This window comes from Rattus norvegicus, chromosome 2, assembly GCF_021556685.1.
Source record: "Rattus norvegicus strain SHRSP/BbbUtx chromosome 2, alternate assembly SHRSP_T2T, whole genome shotgun sequence".
Classification (NCBI taxonomy): Eukaryota; Metazoa; Chordata; class Mammalia; order Rodentia; family Muridae; genus Rattus; species Rattus norvegicus.
This window is the reverse complement of record NC_141535.1, coordinates 103,667,986-103,695,343: the sequence shown is the minus strand read 5'-3', so window position 1 is coordinate 103,695,343 and position 27,358 is coordinate 103,667,986. Positions and strand designations below refer to the sequence as shown.

Here is a 27,358-nt window from a genome sequence, read left to right as displayed (position 1 = left end):
ATGCAGAGGCGAATGCCAGCAGCAAACCACTGAACTGAGAATAGGTCCCCCGTTGAAGGAATCAGAGAAAGAACTGGAAGAGCTTGAAGGGGCTCGAGACCCCAAAAGTACAACAATGTCAAGCAACCAGAGCTTCCAGGGACTAAGCCACTACCTAAAGACTATACATGGACTGACCCTGGACTCTGACCCCATAGGTAGCAATGAATATCCTAGTAAGAGCACCAGTGGAAGGGGAAGCCCTGGGTCCTGCTAAGACTGAACCCCCAGTGAACTAGACTATGGGGGGAGGGCGGCAATGGCGGGAGGGTTGGGAGGGGAACACCCATAAGGAAGGGGAGGGGGGAGGGGAATGTTTGCCCGGAAACCGGGAAAGGGAATAACACTTGAAATGTATATAAGAAATACTCAAGTTAATAAAAAAAAAAAAGTATAATTAAAAAAGATGCTTGCTTTGTCTTAAACAGCTTTTTAAAAAGTAGAATTGAATTTAAGGTTATTTAGTACTTCAGTCTAACTATTCCAGGGCCATATTCATGTTTTCTAAAATTGCATTCTCTTTCCTTTTTTTTTGGCAAAGTGAGATTTTATTATTTTGAAAAAAATTGCTGTATTTTTTTTTATTTGGGATGCTTTATTCCATAATATTTCACTTTTCTCTTCATAGTCTCTCATATGTAGCCCTTCATTGGACATAGTTTCCGTTATTCCATATCTGGAGCCACTCTCAGAAGACACTGTTGCTGGCCTCAGCGCTCAAGTTCTATGTCATACACGCTTACAAGAGTATGAAAAGTGCATAGACACATTGCTAGAGAGATGCCCAGAGGCGGTCATTGCATATGCTAACCGGGAACTGAAGGAAGAGCACTGGGTATGTTATCAGACTGTGCTTCTAGTCTCGATCAGTGCGTAAGATTTGGTGCTTTTGTTGGCTTATCTGCAGAATGAGGACTGTTGCTGTTAGTCTAGCTTTACAGGGCCGTGGTGAAAGAAGTGTATATTTAATGGTAGACATTTTGCATACTTGTAGATGGTATTAAAATGCATGGGGATAATATAGCTCATCTCTAAAGAGCTCTTCTTTTCAGATAAGATCATTGATTACTTGAAGGTTTGGGAGTCATAACGCGTGGTGGGGAAATTCCTTCTCTATATTTGGTCTTTAATCTTGAAGTTAGCCAAGTTTCAGCTTTAGCATTTTTCTTTTTTTTACCCCCTTCTTGCCAACCAAGATAAAAGGATGACATATATACATTTTTCCTTGAAAATAAATGTGTACATGTGTACCTCAAGTTACATGCCTGCCTTTTAAGTTTCATCATAAGCCTAGCTGCTGATAAAACCCTGGTTATAATAGAGGTGATTCCTTACCCAAAGGATATAGTTTTTCTGTGTGCTCTCTCCTGCATAGCCTTCTTACTCTCACCTTCTCACTCTCATTAGAAGTCTGAGGATAAGATGCACCAAACTAAGACGCATTTATTTTTTCATAAGATAGATTCTGTGGTGGAAAAAGCTACTGCCTGAACTCTGTCACAGAGTCAAGTGTGGCGGAGACAGATACCACCTTCACCTGTCATTGCTAAAAGGTAAAATAATTTTCTCTTTTTTGGATGACTGTGAACTTTACTTGCAATTTTAAATTGGACAAGTTCTTAATTTCTCTAGTGTTATTTGTCTGCCATCATGATGCCAGATAACATGATGTCCAGGGTGCTGGAGTCATCTGGAGTGTTACCCTCACTCTTGATTCTCATTCAGCATCTCCTCTCACAGCGCTGATAGCCTTAGAAGTTAACATTTCCAGACTCTTAACAGATTATTGTAATAGAAACTAACAATTCCAGTATTTAAAAAAGTATGGAAGTTTAGACTACTCTAAATTTTCCACTCATGTGGAAATTAAGGTTAGTAAAAATAATTTGAAGTATTGAAGAACAATGTGTTCTTTAAGGATTTAAATCTTGAATCTGTAAGTTACAGTTTTCTGCAGTTTAGTAAATATTTCAGTTTTTATAATCCATAGACTATCACTTACTAATCTTGATGTACGTTTATCTTTTTTCTGACCTATCATGTGTTAATCGTTAACACATGGGGTTGTGGCAAAAGATAGGGTTATTTTGGGGGTCAGTGACTTGCCCTTACAGCTATCCTCCATCTTCACATATAAGCAATGTCATTACCTAATCAGGAGACTCTTCGTTCTTCCTTTTATAGTATGCATGCTGTATGTGTGTATCGGTTAGAGTTCTCTAGAGGAGCAAACTAATAGAGCGTGTGTGTGTGTGTGTGTGTGTGTGTGTGTGTGTGTGTGTGTGTGTGTATTTATAAATAAAATTTATTAGAATGGTTTATAGGCTGTGGTTTGGCTATTCCAACAATATCAGTCTCCTGACAGAAAGTCCAGGAATCCATTAGTTGTTCAGTCTCGGCTGCTCTTTAATAAACATCAAAATCCCAAATAGGTAGACTGTAATACCAGTGAGGGGGTGGTCTTGCCAGTAAGAACCAGGGCAAGCAGGCAAAAGCTTCTTTCTTCTTCATCCTTTGTACAGGTTGCCAGGAGGTGTGGCCCAAATTTAGGGTCAGTCTTTTGACCTCAAGAAATCTGGATTTAAGGTGGGTCTTCCTACCTCAAATGATCCAGTTAACAAAAAAACCCTTCACAGGTGTGTACTACTGCTTGGGCTTTAGTTACTTCCAGATGTAGTCAAGTTGGCAACGGTAAAGAGTCATCACAGTGTGAGTGTGGAGGTCAGAGGACAACCTTTGGGGCTAATTTTCTCTTTCTACCCTTTGGGTCCTAGGGATCAAACTCAGGTCTGCAGACTTGGCAATAGGTGCCTTAATCCACTGAGCCATCTCACGAGCCAGCCTCATCCTCTCTTATTTTTCTACTGTGGTGTTATTACTTGAACTTACTGCGTTGCTTTGGAAAATTATGTGTGTTGGGAAGGATTCCTCCCCATCTCATTAAGAGCATTAGTCAGCATCTTTGGCTACTACCCGTATCCTCACCACCCAACTTACAACAAATACAAATACCTCCAGATGTTGCCAGCTGTCACCTGAGGACAGAATTATGCTAGCTGAGAACCAGAGCACTAATGCAGAGCTATTGAAACGAGAGCGAATATGCGGCCCATTTAAGGAAACATTTGTTACTAACTTTGAAATAATGACCTATTTTTTAATTTATTTTTATTTGCTTATTTTAGGTGTATGAGTGTTTTGTCTGAATTTCTGTATGTGTATCAAGTGTTCTGCCCTCAGATACCAGAAAAAGTGTGTTACATTTTGTGGAACTAGAGTTACAGACGGTTGTGATCCAAACCCAGGTCCTCTACAAGATGAGCCAGTACTTTTAACCCCTACTACCTTTATTTAGTAATATTATAACATATTTTAAAAATAAGGTTTTATAGGTTATTTAAAATCCTGACAGCGGAATTAACTAACATTTAGTGAATATATTTTAGACATGCTGGGGAATTTTAAGTATGCAGATTTACTTCTATATATGTTGTTCTTAGATAATACGTAGATTTCAGTAGCTGGTGAGTGGAATAAAGAAAATCATTTAAGTCTTTGTGTGTGGATAGGGATGTCTGTGGTGTGCACACTTATGCATGAGTTTGGGCATGCATGTATATGTAGATATCTGCAGAGCTCCAATGTTAACATCACTATCTTCCTTAATAACTCTCCACCTTACAGACTGAGGCAGTCTCTCCATCTGGTGCTTGCTGGTTTGACTAAAATGCTGGCAAGCTAACTTGCTCTGGGAAACCAGTCTCCTGCTTCCCAGACACTGGGGTTCCGGGAGGGCTGCCAAGCCCACCTGGATGTTTGTGTGGGCTCCGAGGTCCTCAGGCATCATGCTTGCATGCCAAGTTCTTTTCCCACCGAAACACATCTCCAGCCCACTTTTATCTCTTATGTATTTGGTTGGTTGGTTGGTTGCCTCTTCATTGTGTGTGTACATATGTGTGCATGTGCCATGTGATGCACATGTGGAGGTCAGAAAGCAGCTTGGAGTTGGCGGTTCTAGGGATTGAATTCAGATCATTTGTGTGGCACACACTTTACCTGGTGAGACAGATAATTGCACTCTCTGACCTCTATTTTAATCTTTTCTTACTTCAGTTTCCCCAACTGAACCTATCATACTTGTCAGTATGATATCCTCTTTGCTATGAGCCCTGGCTTAAATAAATAAAAACATTAAGGGATTCAGGAAGAATCAAATGAGAAGTGAGGAGGAGATTTCAAAATACTGTACACACTTAAGGTCTGACCTATTCAGATAGTTATAATTTATATTAGGGCCTCACCAGTAGGGGAAGAGAATTGAACAGTGGCCATATTTGTTGGCTTTGTAACTGCTTCAAACTTATCCTAAGTGTAAGTTATTGTATCCAGGCTACTACTTACAGGCTCCACATTTAGGCAAGTCACATGTTTGGTAGGAAAATATTAATAATTTGTGTTTTTCATATGAGGGTTTCAACTAGTTGGTGGCTACTGTTTATTAAGATCATCTGATATTATTCTGTTGTAATTCTCACAGGACCTCTGGAAGCTAGCAGACGGTACCAGGATTTTAAATTATGTGTAGGAGTGTGTGTGTGTGTGTGTGTGTGTGTGTATGCATGCATGTAGGTAACCTCAGAGACCCAAGGTTTCAATCTAAAAATGGAGTTACTGGAGGTTATAAGCCACCTGACATGAGTGCTCACAACGAAACTAAGGTCCTCTGGAAGAGCAGCAGGTGTTCTTAGCCACTGATCCATTCCAGCCCTCTGAGTAACATTCTTAAAGTCACATTATTTCAGGTGAAGATTTTCCATCTCTTCTCAGATATTTCTGACTGCAAAGCTAAAAGTCCTTCCTACGTGTCCCTGTTGTGGAGTTGTTTCATTGCTTAGTGACGAGGTAGGCTATCCCATGGTGTGAAGGGTGATTTAGATTGACAGATGACTGAGTGGGTTTACAATAGCCCTGTAAATGGGTAAGGATCACACAGGAGAGGATGATGAAGTATGAGTAGACATGGAAGAACAGAATGTTTATTCTTAGGACAACAGGATCTTGAAGACATTCTTATTATTTATTCATTTATTTCTGTAGAGTGAATGAGGGCATGTTGTGCATCCATGTGTACAGGACAAAGGTCAATTTTGGTCATCATTCCTCAAGCATCATTAGTTTGCATTTATTTATTTATTTATTCATTCATTCATTTTTTTATTTTTTTGAGACCTGTGGCTAACCAACCAGGCTGAGCTGGCTGGACAGGGAGCTGCAGGAATCTACCTATCTTTGCCTTCCCAGATCTTGTATTAAGGCATCCTACAGTGCCTGGCTTTTCTTTACATGGCTACCAGGGATTGAGTGCAAGTCTTCAAGCTTTTGCAGGAAGCACTACATGAATCAAGCTATCTACCCAACTCTCTGAGGGCATTGTCAGTAGGGTAGGGCAACACTAACTAAGAAATAACAGGAACAAAATTATATAATTATCTTCTTTAAAATGTCCGGCAACACCCCCCACCACCACCACCCTGCCACTGCCTTGCGCTCTTTTATTGGTGCTGAGGATTGAATCCAGGAAATTGTACACGCTAGGTAAGGGTTGGTTCTCTTGCTGAGTGAATCCCTAACCCCATTAAATTCCTTAATATTGAAAATGGCTTTCAGAGCACTTCACTATGTAGAAGAAAAGGTGTATGGTTATCACAGAACATTTATGATTATTTATAACATGAAAGTGTCCTTATTGAGACGAACCTAGAGGAAAATGTTTTCTAGTAATTAATGATATTCCTGTCCTAGCAAACAATTTTTATACACTAACTGCAGTTCTAAAGTTAAGGCAGTATCCATGTGATTGTATGTTTTACTAGTAAATGGTCTAAAAGATAATGGAGCAATCTACTAGTGAATTAGTAACTCAAATTCCAGGGGCTAAACATAAAATAATTGTTGACAGGCTTTAGAAGGGATAAATTAAGTATGAGCTAATTCTATTTTCTTGCTTTTATAATTCATTTTGTTATTTGAAGGAATCACTGAGAACACATTGGAAAACCAAATTGGACTTTTAGTTGTATCTCATGTGTTCTTCTTTTCCACAAACAGAAACCTTGTCGGTTGTTGCTGTGGGACTGGACCTGAGGGATTTCTTGAATGTTCTCCCAGAAGATGGGGTGGCAGCATTTTTTCTGCCCTACCTCCTTTTCTGCAGCCGGAAGAAATCACTAACTTGATGGTATCCTTTGCAGCACAGTGGCATAAGTGACTGCGCGTTAAATGCTTGGTCTCAGATACAGTAAACTCAAAGGGTTTGTGTTTACATGTATTGTAGCTGCTGTAAGGGTGCTTACCTTACCATGTAATTGTAGCCCTTGGCTTAATATATAACCTGAATGGATTTACTTGTCTAGAATGTAAAAACCTTCAAAATGTAAGATCTCTTCACATGTATTTATTTCCTTTGGTTTTTATTTTTTTACGCTGTATTCTGTGTGAGCCTAGAACTATGAACCTTGTGCTGACCTCAATCTATGCAAACCTCCCAAGCATTATAGGTGTGAAGAGCCATGAATGTATTTTCAAAACCAGGCACAGGCTTCTGTTGTGAGACATAGCATGGACTCGGTGCTGAAGGCATAACAATCATGTCCACCCAAGCCACTGGAAGGAAATGCATTGCAAGTATCCTCAAATGCCCCCTTACTCGACAAACAATATCTCGATTCTTACAGATTTTTCTTCTGGGTTACTATTTTGTATTTTTATGTAAGTATGAGAAAGATGTAATGTTTTACTCCAGTGAATACTTGGCGTGTGAGCTACTTTTGAAACTCATAGTGTCCTTCTCTCAGAATCAGATAAATGGACTGTTGTCTGGCTGTTAACACTTGTTTAGGTTACATATTTTCAGCCAGAGTCTTATTTCTATTTTTTATGTGTATATACTCCTATTATTTCAACCCACAATATACAAAAAAATAAAAAATTATCATGATGTTCATATCTGTCTTTTTAGTAACTAACTTCCTTGCTTATTTGTTTGGTTAATTTGTTTTATTTTAAAGGCATATGTCTATAGTCCTGAGTGAACGTATGTGAGTCATGTGTATGCAGGTACCCAAGGGGGCCAGAAAAGGTCATTGGGGTCTCTAGAACTGGAGCTTCCTGATGAGGTTACCCGAACCTAGGTCTGCCACAGGAGCAGCCAGTACTCTTAGCTGCTGACCCAGTTCTCAGCCCTTTTAGTAACTTATTGTTGCAGACTCTGGTGTCCAATCCAGCTCATTGCCAGAGCCCACGAATCCAGTAAAGCTCTACAAAATGTCCATTTGAAGTTTTCTTATTGGCATTTTAAAATTTATTACTTTATTATCTCCATTTCATTTTTTCAAAATGTAACATAATTGGATCCTGACTTTCTCTATTTTCCGAGAGCATCCTTCAACTGTTTTTCAGATTTTTACAAAGTGCATCTTGGTATCTTCATCTTTCCTTCTTTTCTATACCCTCTTACCCCATGGTTTGTTAGAGGACTTGATGAGAAGAGTTGGAGACAGTTTAGTGGACTTTATAGTGATCCTGTGAGGACAGTCAAGGACAGCATCTGATCATACGGTTTTGCTTATTTGTTGCCACTTTGCAGAGTCCTTTCAGTGCAGGTGTAAGTGGACTATGTAAAGCGATTCTGTTACCCAGCAAACAAATACATGTCATGATACAGTCTGTTGATCTGTCCATCGGCATTACCAATTCCCTCACAAATGAACAGTTGTGTGGCTTTGATTTTTTTTAAATGTTTAAAACAACTCATTGTTCTCGTATTCCACTTATCACCAATTTATTTCTTTCAGCCAGACTTAGTCTCTATAGAAAAAGAAATTGTAAGATTATTACTTAAAATAGTATATTTTATATGGTTAAAAAGTCTGTACATGGGTGCTTTACATGTATTCTGTCTTTTAATATACTAGTTATTTTGATTAATTCATTTATCTTTCATGTTTCAAAATCTTCCATTTTTATTACTGCTTTAATTAAGGAAAATGTATTCTCTTCTTTGCAAAAGATCCCAATTATAAAGGAGAAAAATAATAAATGTACTGTGGAAGATCTTGGCAGATACCACATTCCCCAAAGCTCAGAGTTCAGCAATGACAGGCACAGTAGGATGTAGAGCTTCCTAGCAAAAGGGATGAGCACATCCAGGGACTCAGGATGTAGCCTGCGCCTGATGAGGAGACACTGAGGGACCTCACAGGGAAGAGTCTATAAGGTGACAATTGTTCTGTTTTACAAAATATCACTGAGGGGATTGGACCTGGGTTTGGTTCCCAGCACCCACGTGCTGGCTCATAACCATCTGTAGCTCCAGTTGCAGGGGATTTGGTGCCATTTTAGGACTATATGGGTACCAGGTACATACTTGGTGCACATGTATGCTTGCAGGCAAAAGAACTATGTGCATAAAATTAAAAGAAAAGTGAGAAGCCATCTCTCAGGATCTTTGTATGAACTGGGATTTTTCGTTTTGTGTATAGAGTAGAATATGATGGGATGGTTGTTCAGATCTGAAAAAGAGCTATAGCTTCTAATCATTTTAAAAGAAATTCTTGGCAATGATGATGTTTGCACATCAGAGGATATTTATGAAATACATATTTGCACACAGACATGTTCAAGTGCAATACAAGAAGAGCAGGAGGGGAGACAGAGAACAAGAAGGCAAAGGTAACTTTATAAGTATGGAAGGAAGGTTTGTGGGAATTCTTTGTTCTCCTTCTATACTCTTTTTTATGAGTCTTAAATTATGTCCAAAAATTTTATGTTTAAAAAATTTTACCTTGTTAAATGAATGGTTTTAGATACTCACCAGAGTATTGTAATAGATTTGACTATTTAGTTAGAATTGCAGGTATGTATAGTCTAATTTTGAGGAATTTACAATGAAGCCAGCCTTCCCACTACAGTTTGTATCCTAGATTATCTGACAAACCTTAAAGTTCAGTGAAAAGTGCTTTTTACACTTTATACTCAAAGGAGGTCTATATGTGTTTCTTCTGATAGGCAAAAGCAAACATCAAATTGACAATGGTAGTTTAGCCAGTATTTTTAATTATTTTTTGTTGTTGTTGTTGAAGAGACAGTTGTCACCTGGTGCATATGTCAAAAAGTTTTGTTTTATTTCTGTATACTTTTGTCTGTGTAATGAAAGACAGCAATTTTTTGAGATGTTGAATTGATGTAGATTTCTCCACAGCTTTATCTAACATATTTAAGGATTTAGACTTAAAAGCATGGCTCTCTAGTTTTTTATGTGTAGCTCAGACTTTTTTCTGCTACTCTTTCAGTCATATATAATATCTTTTCTTATCAAAGTCAAATTTCTTTTGAATATTTTCCATGTTCTTTTTTCACATTGGTTATTTGCTCTGTAATTCCCTCTGTTTTAAACACACTTTTCTTAAAGAGCATGACCTCTCCCTTTCCCCCAGGTTTGTTTCTTTGTTTCCGGTGTTTCTTTGTGCATAACCACCCTGTGGCAGTATCTCCTGGGTGCTAAACATTTACATACATAGATTTCTCAAGTGTTCCTTCCTCTCCATTACTTTCTGCATGGTTTATATACAAGCAAGCTCCTTCTCTCATTCTCCCTCCTCTCCTCTTCCTCCTCTTCCTCTCCTTCCTCCCTTTTCCTCCCTTTCTATCCCTCCTAATCTTTCTTCCTTTGGTATGGGTGTATTGCCTGTATGTGTACCTGTGTACACTTGTGTGCCTTGTATCCACAGAGACCAGAAGAAGGCATTAGATTCCCTAGAATTGGAGTTACAGTACACAACTGGAGTCATAGAAGGTGGTGAGCATTTAGGTGCTGGAACCTTGATCTTCTGGAAAAGCAGCCAGTGCTCTTAAATGCTGAGCCATCTCACTAACGCTGCCAGCTTGTTTATTTAGAACCAAGTTCTCAACCTTGTAATGCTGCAAGCCATTAATACAATTCCTCCTATTGTGACCTCCAACCATAAATTTATTTTTGTTACTTTATAACTTTAATTTTGGTACTATTATTAATCATAATGGACATATCTGTGTTTTTACATGCTCTTAGGCAACCCCTGTGATCAGGTTATTGTAGGTAAACCCAGCAGTTTATTTGCTTTTTCGAGTCTTAGGTAGTTTTATATTACCAGTGACTGCTCTAGTGAAAGTAGTTTTGTTTTGTTTTGTTTTTTAAAAAAGATGGTTTAAGAGCAAAGATGAAAAGTTTGTTTATGATAAGGTGCAATCTTGAGTGACTTTTAGATATGTAATACTTGGACTGAGAACACAGATCACTAGTAATAGTCTTACCTAATATTGACAAAACATGGACTCTGTTCCTAGGACCACAGCATACTTACACATACACACACAGTTATACAAACATGTGCACAAGTCACATGTTCATGCACATGCGCAAACAGGCACACACATGCACACTCACATTATACAACACATGCACACATGTGCATGGACACATATACAAATGCATACATGCATACACATGCACATACCCACATACCCACATAAATACACACACATATGTCTATTCCTTTTATTTTTAAGGAAGAAGCATAGTCTATATGTAACTTCCTCCAGTTAGATTTTCCATTTCTAGTTCTAAAATAATTCTCAACTCTAAAGACCCATTAAAGCCTGTAAAGTACAGTGCTGGAATTTCCCTCTTTGTACATTTTGTTGTTGGTTTGTATCCGCAAAAAAAGATGAATTTTCCTGTGCTCTGTGTATAGGCACATGGGTGAGCATCTATGTGTCTGTGTGTACTTATACATGTAAGAGCTGAAGAATAAATATTTTTAATTTTAGTTTTTTTCAGTTCCTTTATGAACACCTCTTCTTTGCCATCCCAAACAGAACTACTCTAGGTGGTAACTGAAATTATACTGGGTTGATTGATGCTTCTCTTAGGTGGGAGCTGCTGCAGGGAAACATGTTAATGTTTCCTCTTGAGAAAGAAGTTCTAAATGGTCATTTGTAAGTCATAGTTGCTTGTTGTTAAAAAAAAAAAACTAATGTGATTGTTTTCTTACACCAGCTTTTCATGTGAACACACTGTTAAGTTTGTATCCATTTGTACACTTAGACTCAGTAATTCCACTGGCCTAGCAGTAAAACATTCCTATTTAGGGGAAGAAAAGGAAGGTACCAGGACAGCCAGTTCACAAGTGCCTTATACTGGGAGATGAATTTAGGCCAAGCATTCATAATATATATCTAGAGATACTGCCTGGGTATTTACCTTGATTTGGTAAAACAGTGTAGGTAGTTACCATCCCCGCATGAATATGGTCAGTCACATGGCAGTGGAGTAACCAGGTTCCAGGCGTTTGGGGAAACATCTCTAGGGTTTGGTATGTTCCAGGAAAAAGGTCAAAGACATCAGAACTATGAATTCCCCTGTGCTTTATTAGAAAAATGACAAATATGAGAGTTTATTTAATAGCCTTTAATTAGCTAGGTCAAAATATTAGAAAAACAGATTTTTTTTTAAAAAAAATGAATCCCTCTATATTTTATGTTCTGAAATTGGAGGTCCTCACCTAAAGCCTCAGAACTCTGAGGCATCAAAGGAAATGTGAAGGAAGGCTTTTCTTAGTCAGGACTATGCCCAGTGAATGCCACAGTTTGGGCTTGCCTTTTTGTCAAAGACTTGATCTACACAGAGCAAGCAAACTGTTGTCCCACATCAAACCTTCACTTGTGCTTGGATTTATAGACTTACCTTCTTTGTGAAACTGTAAGGCAAAGAAAGTGTAAAGGAAACAGAAGAAGATAGACAATTTAAGTGATACTGACATATTTGAGAATATGTTGCTGGCATGTTTCTGTGGAAAGAATATCGAGAGCCCATTAATGATATATGTATAGAAAACAGTACAGATTATAAAATGGACCTCATTCTTCAATATGTCTTTTTTCTTTTTTGGAGGGGAGGGTGTGGGGGTTGGTAGCTTGTACATTTTCTACATCAGTTTAAAAACAGAAAAATGCATTTTCAGGAGGACAGTTGGTTTCTTAAGGTAAAGGGTAGTAGAATTGTGTTCTTGGGATGTCAGTTGTTTGACACCCAAATGATAATTCACCCCTCACAATTTAAGAGAGAACTTAGAATGGACAGAGCTATAGTGAAGTCCTGTTCTCGTCTCTCCTGCCTCACCCTTATGTGAATTGAACACTTCTGCCTTCTCTGTCAGCCATTCCATTCAGAATGTGTGAGCAGAACTACAAAAGACAGAAAAAGTGTAAGGACAAGCCCAAGTTGTGAGGAGGCCGGTGTGGCAGTGGAGACTGCAGTGCTCTGCAGGCTGGGCCAGTTTCTCTTTTTCACAGGTATCTCTAAGGAAAGGTATTCTTGGCTTGAACCGGAACATATGAAGCTGAACAGGAATGAGTGCTGCAGGTGACTCTTACCTTGTATTGGAAGCTGTGGCCGTGGAAGTGTACAGTGTGCAGGTCTATTTCATTGCCCATAGCCATCACATACCAGTTGACCTCGTCTCCCACGTGCATCGTGAGACCTTGTAGGTTTCCGAACATTTTCCCATTGATAGCTGAGGGAAATGTGAACATTTTCAGAATGATTTTAACCCACAACAGTAATAGGAAATAGTACTAGGTTAGCATGACAGAGCGTACTTCACTATAGATGGGGAGAACAGCGCTTCAAGTTCAATGGTATCATTGATACTTTTCAAGTTACTTTACAGGAGGAGCCTTAATCCTAATTGTGGATTTTTTAAAAAGGGAATGAGGGTTTGGGCTAGAGAGAAAAATGAGTAAAGATTTTAAACATTTTGGTTTTGAACAGAATTTTACATCATAATAAAATAAAACAACCTTACAACATGATTTTCTTTGAAAGAAGAAAAGGGTAAAACAGGAAAGTGGCTTAGAATAGTGTCTCATACCATGCATTTTATTGCTTTCTATGAATTCCTCGTTGTCTTTGTTTACTTTCTCAGGGTGATCAGAGTATGTATTGATGTTATCATCTAAGTACCAAGATTCATTCTCATCAAATACTAGAAACAAAAGGGAAAACTCCATTTTCTTTTTAGGATTGAATACTTTCACATAAGATTTCCGACAAACAATCAATGGGCCTATTAGCCCACTATAGAGATCCTGAAAACAAGCAGAAACTACAGTTATCCTGGAAGTGCTGGTCAGGATTTCAGAGAGCTGGGACCTTATCTATAATCCCAGCCACTTTTGGGGGGGACTAATTTTAGTGGGACACCTAGCCCAAGGTAAAGTGTCTTCATACTTAATGCGGTTAAGCTGAAACAATGCTGAATAGGTGGGTAGATTATGTGGGTGATATGGAACTTACATACGTGCAGAGGCCAAAACTTGGCCTAACTAATGAGCTACCTAAGTGAGCAGTGTTGGTTGTTCATTTTATAAACTCATGAACTCATCACAATGAGCCAAGTATTGTGCCGGGTATTGTATAGCCATGGCTGAATGAAACAAAGCCCTTCACTTAGGAGCTCATAGAGGAATAGAAGAAATGTGTAGAAGCCAAGGAAATTGCCCATTGTCATGGAGAAGCAGTGCTGATGAATACCCATGTGAAAGACCACAGTGATGTCTTAAACCTCTGAGGAGTTTGCTGTGGCCAGGTGTCAGTGATGGCAGATTGTGTCTTGGACTGTCCTTGGGCTATATGCTACTAATGAAATTCAAGTTGAGCCATAAGTAGTTTCTGAGACATGATCACAGCAAAACCACATTTTAGTCCAGTCATATTGGTCAAGTGAAGGAAGACTTGGGGGGAAGGTCTGTAGCCTGGGAATTGACATGTGACAGGAGTGGAGTGGACTGAGCAATTAATTGTAGGGTCAAATTGTCTGGGTAAGAAGAGCGGCTCCAAGTACCTGCTTGAGTGAACTAACTGGTAGGACTGCTACTTGTGCTGCTGTTTGTTCGTTTGTTTAATTTATTTATTTGCTTTATATCCCAATCACAGCTCCCCCACCCCCATTCTTCCCTCATTCAACCTCTTCCCCTCCTCCTCTCCTCCTCGGAGAAGGAAGACCACTTTGGAATCACCCTGTCCTAGAACTTGAAGTCACTGCAGGTCTAGGCCTCTCCCACTGAGGCCAGACAAAGAGGCTCAATTAGGGGAATAGGACCCACAGGGAGGCAACAGATACAGGGACAGCCCTACCCCCATTTGGCAACTGAGGAAGCAGGGCCTGGACCTAGTCTTTCTTGCAAATATGTAGCAGATGTGCTGCTGTTGTTTTACAACAGGAAGTAAAGGAGATGGAGGAAGACACTTTGGAAGGGTCCCTGTATCTGGGAATGTCTGGTGTAGATGTCCAGCAGGCAGCTGCATTGACAGTTCAAGAACTGGGAGGCGATTCTAATCAAGATTTAGTTCTGCATGCCAGTGTAATTGAGGTGGCCGTTGGGTGTTTTTGCTTTTCCAATATTTATTCAACAATATCCACAGTTTTTTGTTTTTTGTTTTTTTTTTTTTTTTGGTTCTTTTTTTTTGGAGCTGGGGACCGAACCCAGGGCCTTGCACTTCCTAGGCAAGCGCTCTACCACTGAGCTAAATCCCCAACCCCAATATCCACAGTTCTGATTAGCTGTTGGGTTTGCAAAGAACTCTGAAGCTACACATCTCAGTTCTTTGCATTTAATATGTTTTCATACCAAAAGAAACCTAAAATACATTGGTTTTAAATTCTTATTAGGTGCTATCAATAATCAGCAGGTATGAGATAATTATAATCTTATATTTAAAAGCAAACAAACCAAAAGTGTAAACTGAGCTGGATTAGAGAGCAGTTTATATTCCTAGGATTTGGACAGATTGGAGCACAGAAAAACTCTGGTAACTGTATCTGCTTTCAATTGTCTATGTGGAGAGTCTTACAAAAGAGATGGTTTAAAGGTTACCTTAACTCGATCCACGGTTGAGTAATAAGCCCATGGGATACAAGGTGAATCCTCCGTTCCAGCACCTGATCTTTCTGGAATTTGCCATATATAAGTGCGAACTTCACCTAAATTAACCAAGAGTTACATGTCTGGTTATATTAAGTTAGTATCTGACTTTTATATGCATACACATTTTATATACACATATAATATATATGCATATATTAAGCCTTGATAACTAGTAATCCAGAAAGTAAAGATGTCAAGTTAGTTGTTAAAAAATAATAGTATTCAAAATTCTTCCAGGAACTTAGTTTCTTTAATTTTATAGTGCCACAACATGTACAATTATATGAGAGTTCTGTCTTCCAAGCATATGAGTTCCAGAGATGGAACTTGAGTAATCAGGATTGGCAGTAAGCACCTTTACCTATTGAACAACCTTGATGATTTGGGAGTGTCTTTGTAAGAGACACGAAGGCATTTTTATGTCATTGTATGTATACTATGAATTAATCAGCCTCATTCACTTGTTGAACCACAAAGTCAGAAGGTGGCCATTTTAATGTCATAGTTTGAAGTAACGGCATGGACCCATCTTTTATTACTCTGCCACAGAACTTCCTGTATATCTGTCCACAGACTTTTCAGTTACATCCACATACCTGCCTAGGCTCCCCTCTGTCTGATTCATTTACATAGACCTTGCTGTGTCCTGCAAACATAACACTCTGGAGTCTGATATCCTATACTAGGGGATCAAGCAAGAATTGAGGTCTTGGTTGGGGATTTAGCTCAGAGGTAGAGCGCTTGCCTAGCAAGCCCAAGGCCCTGGGTTAGGTCCCCAGCTCCGAAAATAAAAAAAAAAAAAAAAGAATTGAGGTCTTGTCTTAAGGGATGTATAGGCCTTCCCCACTTTCCTCAAACTATTGTTTTCAGCCCCAATTTCCTCATTTCTTATCTAAGGAGAAAATTTCACTAAGAACATAAAATGTAAATGTTAAACATCTGCTGACCACATTTATTTCTATAAATTTTTCTTCTAGCCTGCTCTGTTACCAGGTTCCCAAAGCTGAAGAGTCATCCTTGACACCTCCTTCCCTGACTCTAGTGCCCAATTCCCAGCAGGCCCTTTAGTTCACTTTAAAGTAGAATTGCAGTATCATAACCTCTTGCCCCTTCATCTGCTTCAGGACCATGCCAAATCTTGTTCATTCTAATTCTGGTAATTATTTTTTCCCAATTTTAGTGCAGGATTTACCTAATTGACCCCTAATGTTGCCATTTCTCCCCTACAGTCACTTAACTCATGAATGGGCTAGAAAAGCTTCTTAAAATCCTTAATCAGTTAAATCCCCTTAACTCAAATACATATGTGAGTGTGTAGTATAACACCTTAAGTCCTAATGATAGCCCCTAGGCCCTTCCTCTATCCAGGTTCCTTCCTCCCTGTTACCTGAGCTGCACCTCCTATGTCTTCACTAATGTCAGACTCTACTGATTGACCTACCTAACATATACCATTGTTACTGTCTTACTCTGATCAGTTTTTTTCATAGCTTTGTTAACAACTCAATATTATCTATATTTATCTTTCTTACAAGATCAAAAGAGAAATTTTGCTTTATCTTCCTTTATATTATAAAAGTAGGGTTGGAGAGATGGCTCAGAGGTTAAGAGTACTGACTACTACTCCAGGGGTCCTGAATTCAATTCCCAGCAACCACATGGTGGCTCACAGCCATCTGTAATGGGATCCCATGCCCTCTTCTGGTGTGTCTGAAGACAGCTACAATGTACACACATACTGCAGTGGCTGGTTTTGTGTGTCAACTTGACACAAGCTGAAGTTATCACAGAGAAAGGAGCCTCAGTTGAGGAAATGCCTCCATGAGACCCAGCTGCAGGGCATTTTCTCAACTAGTGATCAAGTGGGGGAGGACCCAGCCCACTGTGGGTGGTGCTGTCCCTGGGCTGGTAGTCTTGGGTTCTATGAGAGCAAGCTGAGCAAGCCAGGGGAGCAAGTAACATCATTCCATGGCCTCTGCATCAGCTCCTGCTTCCTGCCCTGTGTGAGTTCCAGCCCTGACTTCCTTTGGTGATGAACAGCAATGCGAATGTGTAACCTGAATAAACCCTTCCTTCCCCAACTTGCTTCTTGATCATGATGTTTGTGCAGGAATAGAAACCCTGACCTAAGACACATACATTAAGTAAATGAAAAAAAAATCTTTGAAAAAAAGTTATAAAAATAATCCTATGGAGCACTCTTTCGGTTTGATATCTTTGAGAACTGATAAACTTTTTAAACCTTTTCCTGTCAAATCATTTTATTGTTTTATTTTGGTGTGTATCATATATCTCAGTTTTTATCTCAACTAAACATCTAGTGTGCTCCTGAGACATGCCAGATACAAATATCCAGGGTTTAAAATTCTAAACTGCAGCCATTGCCTGAGTGGCTAGGACGTGGACATTTTACCCTGTGATGCATCAGATGCCACCTCAAATATTGTGAAGGGAGCATCTTTCTAAGTTAGTCTTCCGTGTCTGTAAATCTTCAGTACGTTCACGTTTATTTTACAGCCCTTCGGCAAATAGTTTTGGTATAAACGAGTGTGTGTGTGTGTGTGTGTGTGTGTGTGTGTGTGTGTGTGTGTGTGTGTATGTCTGTGTGTAACCAAGCACCACACAGAGCTGTTCCCTGTATCCTATGTGCTCACCTTCCTTTGCATTCCCTTACAACGCACTCATTTGGAAGGACTACTCTTTACAGCAGTTAGCATTTGTGGACTGTTATCTGTGCAATACATCCCTCTCCGCCCAGTACCTGGTAACGTTGGAGCAACTGTAGAACTCTTTGTTTTCACTCCGTGGGCATGTATTGAATATGGCCTGCTTGCCATATTTTTAAAGACAACTTTAACTTTGTCTCCAACATCTGCATGAATCAGTGGACCTGGTAAAAGTGAAATGGAAGGGTGGCTTAGTAGATTGTAACTTTTCAGCATGAAAGATGGAGTCTTCTTTCTTTCTTTCTTTCTTTCTTTTTTTTTTTTTTTTTTTTTTTTTTTTTTTTTTTTTTTTTTTGCCCATGATTTTGTGCTGGTACAGTTCATGATTTATTTCTGGTCCCAGAAGATGTTCATAAGAACACTAGAGATGGCTTCTCTAAATATAAAGACCATAATGTATCTCTTATCCAGAATTCCAGAGGACGTTGTAGCCTGTAAAAACCCCCGAGGGTCAGAGGCCTACTAGGGATGGCAGGCCAGGAGCTGCTCTGCAGACCTTACCCACAGCACTCGATATTTGGACACCCCCTCCCCACCCTGCTGAGCATGAAGTTACCAAAGGGCTGTGCGGGCAAGGTTGAAGGCAGCCCGCCAGCTTCTGCTCCCCAGCTAGCTGTGACTTTTCCAGTGCACTTCTGTTACCCTCAACAGTGCCATTAGCACTAGAACAGTGTTTTTCAGCCTAGAGTGTCACATAACCCTTTCACAGGGGTCACCTAAGACCATCGGGAAGCACAGATATTTTACCTTGAGATTCATAACAGTAGCAAAGTTACAGTTATGAAGCAGCAATGAAAATGATTTTATGGTCGGGGTCACTACAAGGGTCACAGCATTAGGAAGGTTGAGAGCCACTGATCTAGAGTATTTCAGCAGGAAGTTCTGATCCCTGGAAGGACTGGAAAGCTCAAGAGTGCAGCACCTCACAGATTTCAGGTTGCACACTTGCCTTAATGTGGTTCCTGAAAACCTAAAGGTAACGTTCTCTTGGTTCTCTATAAGCAAACACATGTTCTCATCCCCATATATGTTTTTTTCTTATAACTGATTACATATTCATTCTTCAAGTAAAAGAGACACTTCTTTTGGTGGGGCTTGGTGGAATAGAAAGGAGAATTTGGCCCAGGTATTTTACTCAGAGGTATTTTCTAGGAACTTCACCAAAACTATAGGCACCAAGTATAAATAATTGTATTGGTCTATGGAATAATACATTATACCTGACAGAAAGAAGTGGTATTATCTGTATTCTTTAGCAAACACAAACTTCTCTTTTGTTTTAATTGAATGATCTTTTTTTTTTCTGTTTTGGTTTGAATAGCTTTGATATATGGGCTAGGAGAATGCACCCTATATCCATGATGCTGCGGGCAGCTCCTGCCACTAACAAGGCTACCAAGATGCTGTCACCTTACCGAGGATGCCCAAGTGCTCCTCTTCAGCTCTTCTCTTCACCTGTTCTCTGAATGTGCTGTCAGTAAACTCTCGATACACAACCTTCTTGTACTTTGAGCCTATGAAAAACTCTTCCTTATCCAAAAATGCATTTGAAACACTAGAAAAGGAGACCCGATACTAGTTAGTATTTGTTTCCAGGAAAGAAGACAAATTAAGTTTTGAGTAAACGTTTTTGTGAATAGTTATGTTCATTTAAAATTATTTTCCATCCCAGTGAGGAAAAAAAGATTTTAAAATAGCGAGATGTGGTATAAAGAGACCTGTCCAGTGTGCTGCTTCAGTCCTGACCCTGACTCTTGCCTCGTTAAGCTGATGTCTTGAACCTTGCTATCTGGAGAAAGGAGCCTTAGTTCTTAAGCCCCTAAAGAGAGGCACGGATCAAATCATCTCATCAAGGTTTCCCACTCTAAAATGCTATGAGTCTAGGGTTAATCATCAATCAGTGCAATATTTTCAGTCAATGGGGAAGGAAGTGGCACTTTTTTTTTAAGTTTTAGTTAACTAATGGTTCCTTTTAACCTCTTTATCCAAATCACAAAAGCAACCTTTTATCCCTATCTCAGACCACACTTAGCACTGAAATCAAACTATCAAGCCAGCCACTGTCAGCCAGGGTACTGGGCACCATGGGTCTAAGTGTCCTACTGCTCAGACTAGTTCTTCAGATCATGTTCATGTGAGGTCACATGATGAAAGTGGCATGATAGAGGAAAAATGCCTGGGAAAATAAAAAAGGGCCAATTACAACATCAGGTGATACCACATGATGCTGAGACGAATGTTTCTAATGTTTCCGAGGCCAGTTTTTACTTGGATTTATTCTTTCTGATACTTTTTTTTTACAGTGTTTGTGTCATTAATGGCTTTGAATGTAGTTTTCTTTAAGATCTTAGTGGAAAGAACTAAGTATTTAAGAAGCACAGGGAATTTAAGGTTATGGAATAACTGATTATTATACTAGCAATGAAACCAGGAGGATAAAATAAGCCACAGTGCGGCTGTTCTCACTTTGGGTGAGTTTGAAGGTGAGTGACAGGCCACCAGCAGGGCAGTGATGCCAGAGGCAGCTGGAATAGGTCACAGAAGGAATCTTATGAGGAAGCCATGAGAAGTGGAAATGACTGAGCATAGGTTCCCAGGAAGTGATCATTGCCATGACTTAATGCAGCTGCTGCTTTGTTCTAAGGGTTGGTTCAACTCTTTAAGTGAAGGGGGACATAAGCTTGTAGCTGAGTGCTGTGGGAGTCTGAGAATGGAAAGTTACTTTTGCTCTTGCAAATGGTGCAGCTCCATTTCCCAGTCCCTGCTTGGTGAATAATCCCATTCCACCTCCACTGCTGCAATATAGTAGGTCCTTTCTCCCTGGTAGAGAGTGACATCTTCAAACTGCCCCTTGCACTGGTTCACAGTGTACTTTTGCTTCATGCCACCGGTGTAGTGATCTGTTGTAAGACACTCAACATCAAAAGACCCTGGAGTGGCAAAAAAGGAAATGTCACATTTTTGCTCCATGTTTTTATTTCCCCAATTTACTGAGCATGAGTTATGACCTCAGAATATCAGGCTCTCTACACCATCTGACCCTCATATCACCTGCTGCTCCAAACATCAGCAAAGGGTGTGTCTGTCTCAGGACATGTTAGTCTCCCATCCCAGAACTTTCCGGATGGGTGCATAGCTCATGCTTAAGAGTATCTCTCATTGTTACCCATCACCCCCCTTCTCCTTACTTTTTTATTTATTTTTATTTATTTATTATATATAAGTACACTGTAGCTGTCTTCAGATACACCATAAGAAGCCATCAGATCTCATTGCAGATGATTGTGAGCCACCATGTGGCTGCTGGGAATTGAACTCAGGACCTCTGGAAGAGCAGTCGGTGCTCTTAACTGCTAAGCCATCTCTCCAGCCCCCCTTCTCCTTATTTTTATTCATGGGCTTACAATTACTTGATCTTGAGTAGCACACAATGAATCGAGTAAGTCCAGAAACAGGTAATCATATTTTCATGATCTGATTAACATCCTTCCCTCCTTGTTTTAAGTTGATTTAATCATCGAGAGCCAGGCCCAAAGATGTGTCTAAATGTGCTTGGCTACAGTTAGAATACCCAATTGTAAACAGTCAGCAGGCCAATCCCACATCAAAGCTGTAGAGACAATGTGAAAGCTTACATGACATGCAGGAGTCATTTCTTCTAGCCTGCTTTTTCCTGTTATCTTTAAGAGGATTTTAACTGAAAAGGGCCCATCTCAGAGTCAGAGAGTCTGCTGTTTCAAACAAGGTAATCTCTCTCTCTCTCTCTCTCTCTCTCTCTCTCTCTCTCTCTCTCTCTCTCTCTTTCTCTCTCTCTCTCTCCTTATATCATCCTACTCTACCCATGTATCAAAACTAGGTCCACCTGACATCTGCTTCAACAACAGTGGCCCAGCCAACCCTCTTAAGAGAATGTCTATTTAGGAGGCTTTGAAAGTTTATCACTCAGTATGCTTTTCTATAGAGTTTTCAACCAAAACCACATATATTTACTGTCTTGGCAAGTTTTATTTCAATGTGACACAAGCTAATATCATTTTAAAGGAGGGATACTCAATTGAGAAAATGCTTCTATAAGTTAGAGCTATAGAGTATTTTCTCAATTAATGATTGATGGGGGAGGGCCTAGCATCTTGTAGGTGGTTCCATCCCTGGGCTGCGGGTCCTGGTTCTGTAAGAAAGCAGGCCAAGCCCTTGGTCTTGCCAAGGCTGGACTCCACCCCACCCCCATTGCAAGGGAAGGTCAGGATGGGAGGCGGGAAGAGGGTGGTTGGGGAGGGGGAACACCCTTCTAGAAAAAGGGAAAGGGGGATGGGATAGGGGGCTTATGGACGGGAAATGAGGAAAGGGAATAACATTTGAAATGTAAATAAAAAAATATCCAATAAAATTTTTTTAAAAAAACAGGCCAAACAAGCTATGAGGAGCAAGCCAGTGAGTAGTACCCCTTCATGTCCCCTGCATCAGCTCCTGTCCTGTTTGAGGTCAGTTGTCTCCCAACCTCCTTCAATGATGAACAGCGGTACAGAAGCTGGAGCTAAATAAACTCTTTCCTCCCCAACTTTCTCGGTCATGGTTGTCCATTACAGCAGTAATAACCCTAATTAAGGCAGTGATCAATAAGAGAAATGTACCTTCTGTGTCAGGTGTCATGAGAAGGGTGAGACTTTTATGAGGAAATAGATTTGCAGTGTCTCTTCTTTCTCCTTTGGACAGATAGGTATTTCCTGAAAAGTATATCCCATGCACGTCTGCCTCATTTCCAGCGCTGAACAAATACCACACGATGGATTCTCCTAGACACATATTGAGGCCAGGCAGATTGCCATACATGAATCCATTCATGGCTGCAAAGTTGGAGGAGGAGAGAAAAAGGTTTGAAGACAGCATATCCTGTTAAATAAAAAGTCCTTCGTGACGTCCTCATGTAAGGACACATTTAAGCCTCTATGTTGAATATATGTCAGAAATGTCTCTGCTGTCCCCAGAGCAGCCTGGCTACAGGGAGCCTATCTGAATTCGCATAGCATGGAATTCTGTGTCCCTACCACCCTGGGGAGTTCAGTGTTTTCAGCTGGAATCGAATTCTAGGCTGTTTTTATCATTTCTTTCAAAGGTCATGTTTGCAAGCATCTGTATCAGGATAACATCAGCTTACCCTGGGTGTCACATATTGGCAGTGTGTCTGTTGTTTCTCATGCAAAAGTCACTGACTCATCAGAAAAAAAAGGTAAAATCTTGTGTAAGAAAGTTTCTCACACTGCTGATTCCAAAAGATGATTTTGTGGAAATTAAAGTAATATTTTAAGGATTGTGGGTAGTGTGACCAAAACCGTTGCAGCTTTAAAAAAAGTTAGTTTGTACTGCAACTTTATAATTTTTACTTCTAGCAACTACAATTCTGTTTAAATTAGCTAAAACATAATAAATCTGACTGATGTTCATCTTCATTTAAATAAAATGGCTAGAGGTTTCCTTGGGCTTTAGTAATTTTAAAAGTTGTAAGTTGGTTCTAATGAGCAATCCAGTATAAAACTCAGGATGGCACAGAGTTCTTATTTTTGGATCATTGAAAAAGAAGAGGAGCCTGTCCTTACTGGGTTACCAATGAGAAAAGCACCTAACCCATTCTTCTCAAATTGAGTATGTCATCGAAACAGGTAAAGGATTTGTTAAGTGTGCATTCCTGGAACTTATTCTAGTGTCTCAGCAACTCAAAAGCAGGTCCAAGAATTTGTAGTTTTAACAAGCTCTTGGGTAAAAGAGGCTGTTGATCTAGGGATCACACTTTAAAGACTCACTCAGGGGCCAAGAAAATAGCTCAGTTGATAAAGGCACTTGATGGTAAGCCCACCAACCTCAAGTAAGCCCTGAAACCCAAATGTTAGAAAGGGAAAACTGACTTGTGCATGTTGTCCAACGATGATCTCTGCAGGCACCATGCCGCATACTAGTTCTCTCTCTCCCTCCTTTCCATCTCCACTCTCCTCTATATAAATACTCCCCCCCCCTTAAAGATACATTGGATATCCCTGGGTTCGAGGCCATCCTGGTGTACAGAGCTCCAGAAAATGCAAGGCTCATAAAAGAAAGCCTATCTCAAAAAACTCAATAAGTAAATAAACGAATGAATGGATAGATGACACATTCATCAGATTAGCATGTCTGCTATAGCTAGTTATTCTGAAGTGGGATTCTTTTTGATTGTTTTGTTGTTTGCTTTTTATAACCAAAGATATTGCCTTCAGAGCACTAGTAAGTATTTGCTGTATGTATTGAATATAAAGTAATGAAAAACACTGTTCCCTGGGGTTTAGCTGATGCCATTACCTATATAATACCGAAGTAGCCTGGGCAGGTGGAAGACACGCAGTACTCACAGTGCATCTTGTTGGACTCCTGAAAGTCTTCATCTTCCTTGTCCACATTCTCAGGTGCAGTTGTGAACATTCTGATATTATCATCCAAGAGTAAACTCTCATTCTCATCAAACACTGTTGCAAACAAGTAGAACTCCTTGTCTACATCTTTCTGCAAATCAAAATAGCAACGAGATGAAGATAGAAGCAGTAAAGCAAGAGATTTCTATGTACAATACTCTGTGTACAAGCCATTTCAAGACGTGTGCACAGAATTTCAGTTCCTCTTTCAAACTTGGCCAATGACATACTCCATTTGGCCACCCAAATTTTCACTGATGTCTGTTGAGGATGTATGGTTTACTAAGGTTTACTAAGGTAACCTTCTTCCTTCATGTCCATATTGTGCACACCAATTGAACCACTAAAATAAGTTATTCAAATACATGTGTCATGGTTTAGATTTGAAATGTCTCAAAAGTCATCTGTTACAGGATTGGCTCCTAGCTGGTGGCTATTGGGTAGTAATGGAGACTTTACATTAGGCCCGGTTGAAGGGACAAGATCACTTGGATTATATCCTTGAATATGGTAGAATCTGTCCCTCCATCTCTCTCTACCTTGATGTCCTGTCTCCTCTCTCCCCCGTCTCCTCCCTCTGTCCCTTTCTCTTGTGCATCTTGGCTATCTGATGGGCAAATGTGTCTCCATCATGAGGATGAAGAGCTTTCTTCTAACACATGCATGTCTGGTTCACTACAGCCCAAGTGGAATGGAACTAGCTGACTGTGACCAAACCCTCTAAAGCCAAAATAGATCCCCATCCTTTAAGTTATTTGTCTTGGATATTTTGTTGCAGTGATTAAAAAAAAAACTAATGTGGTAAAATCTGCAAAGGTGCCCTCTACATTCACAAAACCAGTAAGAAAAAGGTGCCCTCTACATTCACAAAACCAGTAAGAATTCCTATAGGCCACAGAGATCATCTTCAGTGGGGAAATGGCGTGCCAAGGAGCTAGAAGATGGATCCATACAACCTCCAGTGAGATTAAAACAAAATAAACAAGAAAGCAGAAATACTATCTAGTTTAGAAAATGGTCCAGTCATTCAGAAGACAGTCAGTCCATGGACCCAAAGCAAATGAGCGCTCAGAGAAGAGAATCCTGAAACCTTGTTTGTCTTTCTCTTATGATTCATTCAAGTGGAATATGTTTGTCAATGTGAAAATGGATGACTAATGTGCAGAGTTGATGGTTAGATCCTTCACAGAACTGCATCACGATGACGGTTGTCTAGTCTGAATTTCTTGGTGATTTAGATACATTTAAGTTACTCATGCTCCTGTAAGTAACCCCAGTAAAGCCACTACTTCACTGAGCTAGACTTGGGTAGGATTATTTCTTTGGGCTGTGGATAGCCTGTCTGGGGTGAACAGATACTTATTTTCAAGCTCTATGGGAAAGTTCTTACTACTGGTCTCAACTGGGATCGTCCTGCCCACCCACTTTCTTGTTTTTGCTTTTTGAGACAGGTTGACAAGTTCTTCTGTGTAGTCTTGTCTGTCCTTACAGACATCCACCTGCCTCTGCACCTGAGTGCTAAGATTAAAGGTGAGTGCTGAGAGAGGCAGACAAGCCTGGGAAACCAGAAGAGACTGCTCTCTGTACATACATCTCGGACGCCAGAGGAAAACACCAAAGGCCATCTGGAACCCTGGTGCACTGAAGCTCCCGGAAGGGGCGGCACAGGTCTTCCTGGTTGCTGCCTCTGCAGAGAGCCCGTGGGCAGCACCCCGAGAGCAAACTTGAGCCTCGGGACCACAGGTAAGACCAACTTGTCTGCTGCAAGAGAGCTGCCTGATGAGATCGGGACACACAGAGGCAGAGTTCATCTAGGACCGGGCACATTCTGTGTTTACCGGAAGTCCCACGCCCGTGGATCCCGGCCCGCAGCAGCTCTCTGCTCCCAGACCCCGTGGGAAAGAGACCTCTCCACCTGGTCAGGTGGGCACTCCTGAGGCTGCAGAGCGGAAGAGACCACCAACACTGCTCACCCCTGCCCACATCCCTGGCCCAAGAGGAAACTGTATAAGGCCTCTGAGCTCCCGTGGGGGAGGGCCCAGGAGCGGCAGGACCCCTGCGCCTGAGACACCGCCGGAACCTGAAGGAAACAGACCGGATAAACAGTTCTCTGCACGCAAATCCCGTGGGAGGGAGAGCTAAACCTTCAGAGAGGCAGACAAGCCTGGGAACCCAGAAGAGACTGCTCTCTGGGCACACATCTCGGACGCCAGAGGGAAACACCAAAGGCCATCTGGAACCCTGGTGCACTGAAGCTCCCGGAAGGGGCGGCACAGGTCTTCCTGGTTGCTGCCTCTGCAGAGAGCCCGTGGGCAGCACCCCACGAGCGAACTTGAGCCTCAGGACCACAGGTAAGACCAACTTTTCTGCTGCAAGAAAGCTGCCTGGTGAACTCAAGACACAGGCCCACAGGAACAGCTGAAGACCTGTAGAGAGGAAAAACTACATGCCCGAAAGCAGAACACTCTGTCCCCATAACTGACTGAAAGAGAGGAAAACAGGTCTACAGCACTCCTGACACACAGGCTTATAGGACAGTCTAGCCACTGTCAGAAATAGCAGAACAAAGTAACACTAGAGATAATCTAATGGCGAGAGGCAAGCGCAGGAACCCAAGCAACAGAAACCAAGACTACATGGCATCATCGAAGCCCAATTCTCCCACCAAAACAAACATGGAATATCCAAACACACAAGAAAAGCAAGATCTAGTTTCAAAATCATATTTGATCATGATGCTGGAGGACTTCAAGAAAGACATGAAGAACTCCCTTAGAGAACAAGTAGAAGCCTACAGAGAGGAATCGCAAAAATCCCTGAAAGAATTCCAGGAAAACACAATCAAACAGTTGAAGGAATTAAAAATGGAAATAGAAGCAATCAAGAAAGAACACATGGAAACAACCCTGGTTATAGAAAACCAAAAGAAGAGACAAGGAGCTGTGGATACAAGCTTCACCAACAGAATACAAGAGATGGAAGAGAGAATCTCAGGAGCAGAAGATTCCATAGAAATCATTGACTCAACTGTCAAAGATAATGTAAAGCGGAAAAAGCTACTGGTCCAAAACATACAGGAAATCCAGGACTCAATGAGAAGATCAAACCTAAGGATAATAGGTATAGAAGAGA

The 27,358-nt window shown here is 40.5% G+C and overlaps 2 protein-coding genes across 9 annotated transcripts in view; one reads left to right on the top strand and one right to left on the bottom strand.

Moving 5' to 3' along the window:
* The window catches only part of Hps3 (HPS3, biogenesis of lysosomal organelles complex 2 subunit 1), a 41,602-nt gene extending 34,495 nt beyond the window's left edge, over positions 1-7,107 (top strand). For 2 of the 6 annotated variants that reach the window (XM_087622011.1, XM_087622024.1), the window contains 4 exons: positions 668-874; positions 1,502-1,592; positions 2,562-2,625; positions 6,148-7,042. In XM_087622011.1, coding sequence (XP_087478137.1) covers positions 668-874; positions 1,502-1,592; positions 2,562-2,625; positions 6,148-6,307 — 522 coding nt within the window. In that variant the 3' untranslated portion in view covers positions 6,308-7,042. 6 annotated transcript variants of the gene reach the window in all.
* The window catches only part of Cp (ceruloplasmin), a 58,476-nt gene that overhangs the window by 6,470 nt on the left and 24,648 nt on the right, over positions 1-27,358 (bottom strand). Inside the window, 10 exon segments of one of the 3 annotated variants that reach the window (NM_012532.2) lie at positions 7,370-7,905; positions 11,339-11,501; positions 12,511-12,650; positions 13,008-13,224; positions 15,013-15,119; positions 17,825-17,953; positions 19,205-19,344; positions 20,512-20,719; positions 22,421-22,633; positions 24,167-24,317. In NM_012532.2, coding sequence (NP_036664.2) covers positions 7,889-7,905; positions 11,339-11,501; positions 12,511-12,650; positions 13,008-13,224; positions 15,013-15,119; positions 17,825-17,953; positions 19,205-19,344; positions 20,512-20,719; positions 22,421-22,633; positions 24,167-24,317 — 1,485 coding nt within the window. In that variant the 3' untranslated portion in view covers positions 7,370-7,888. 3 annotated transcript variants of the gene reach the window in all.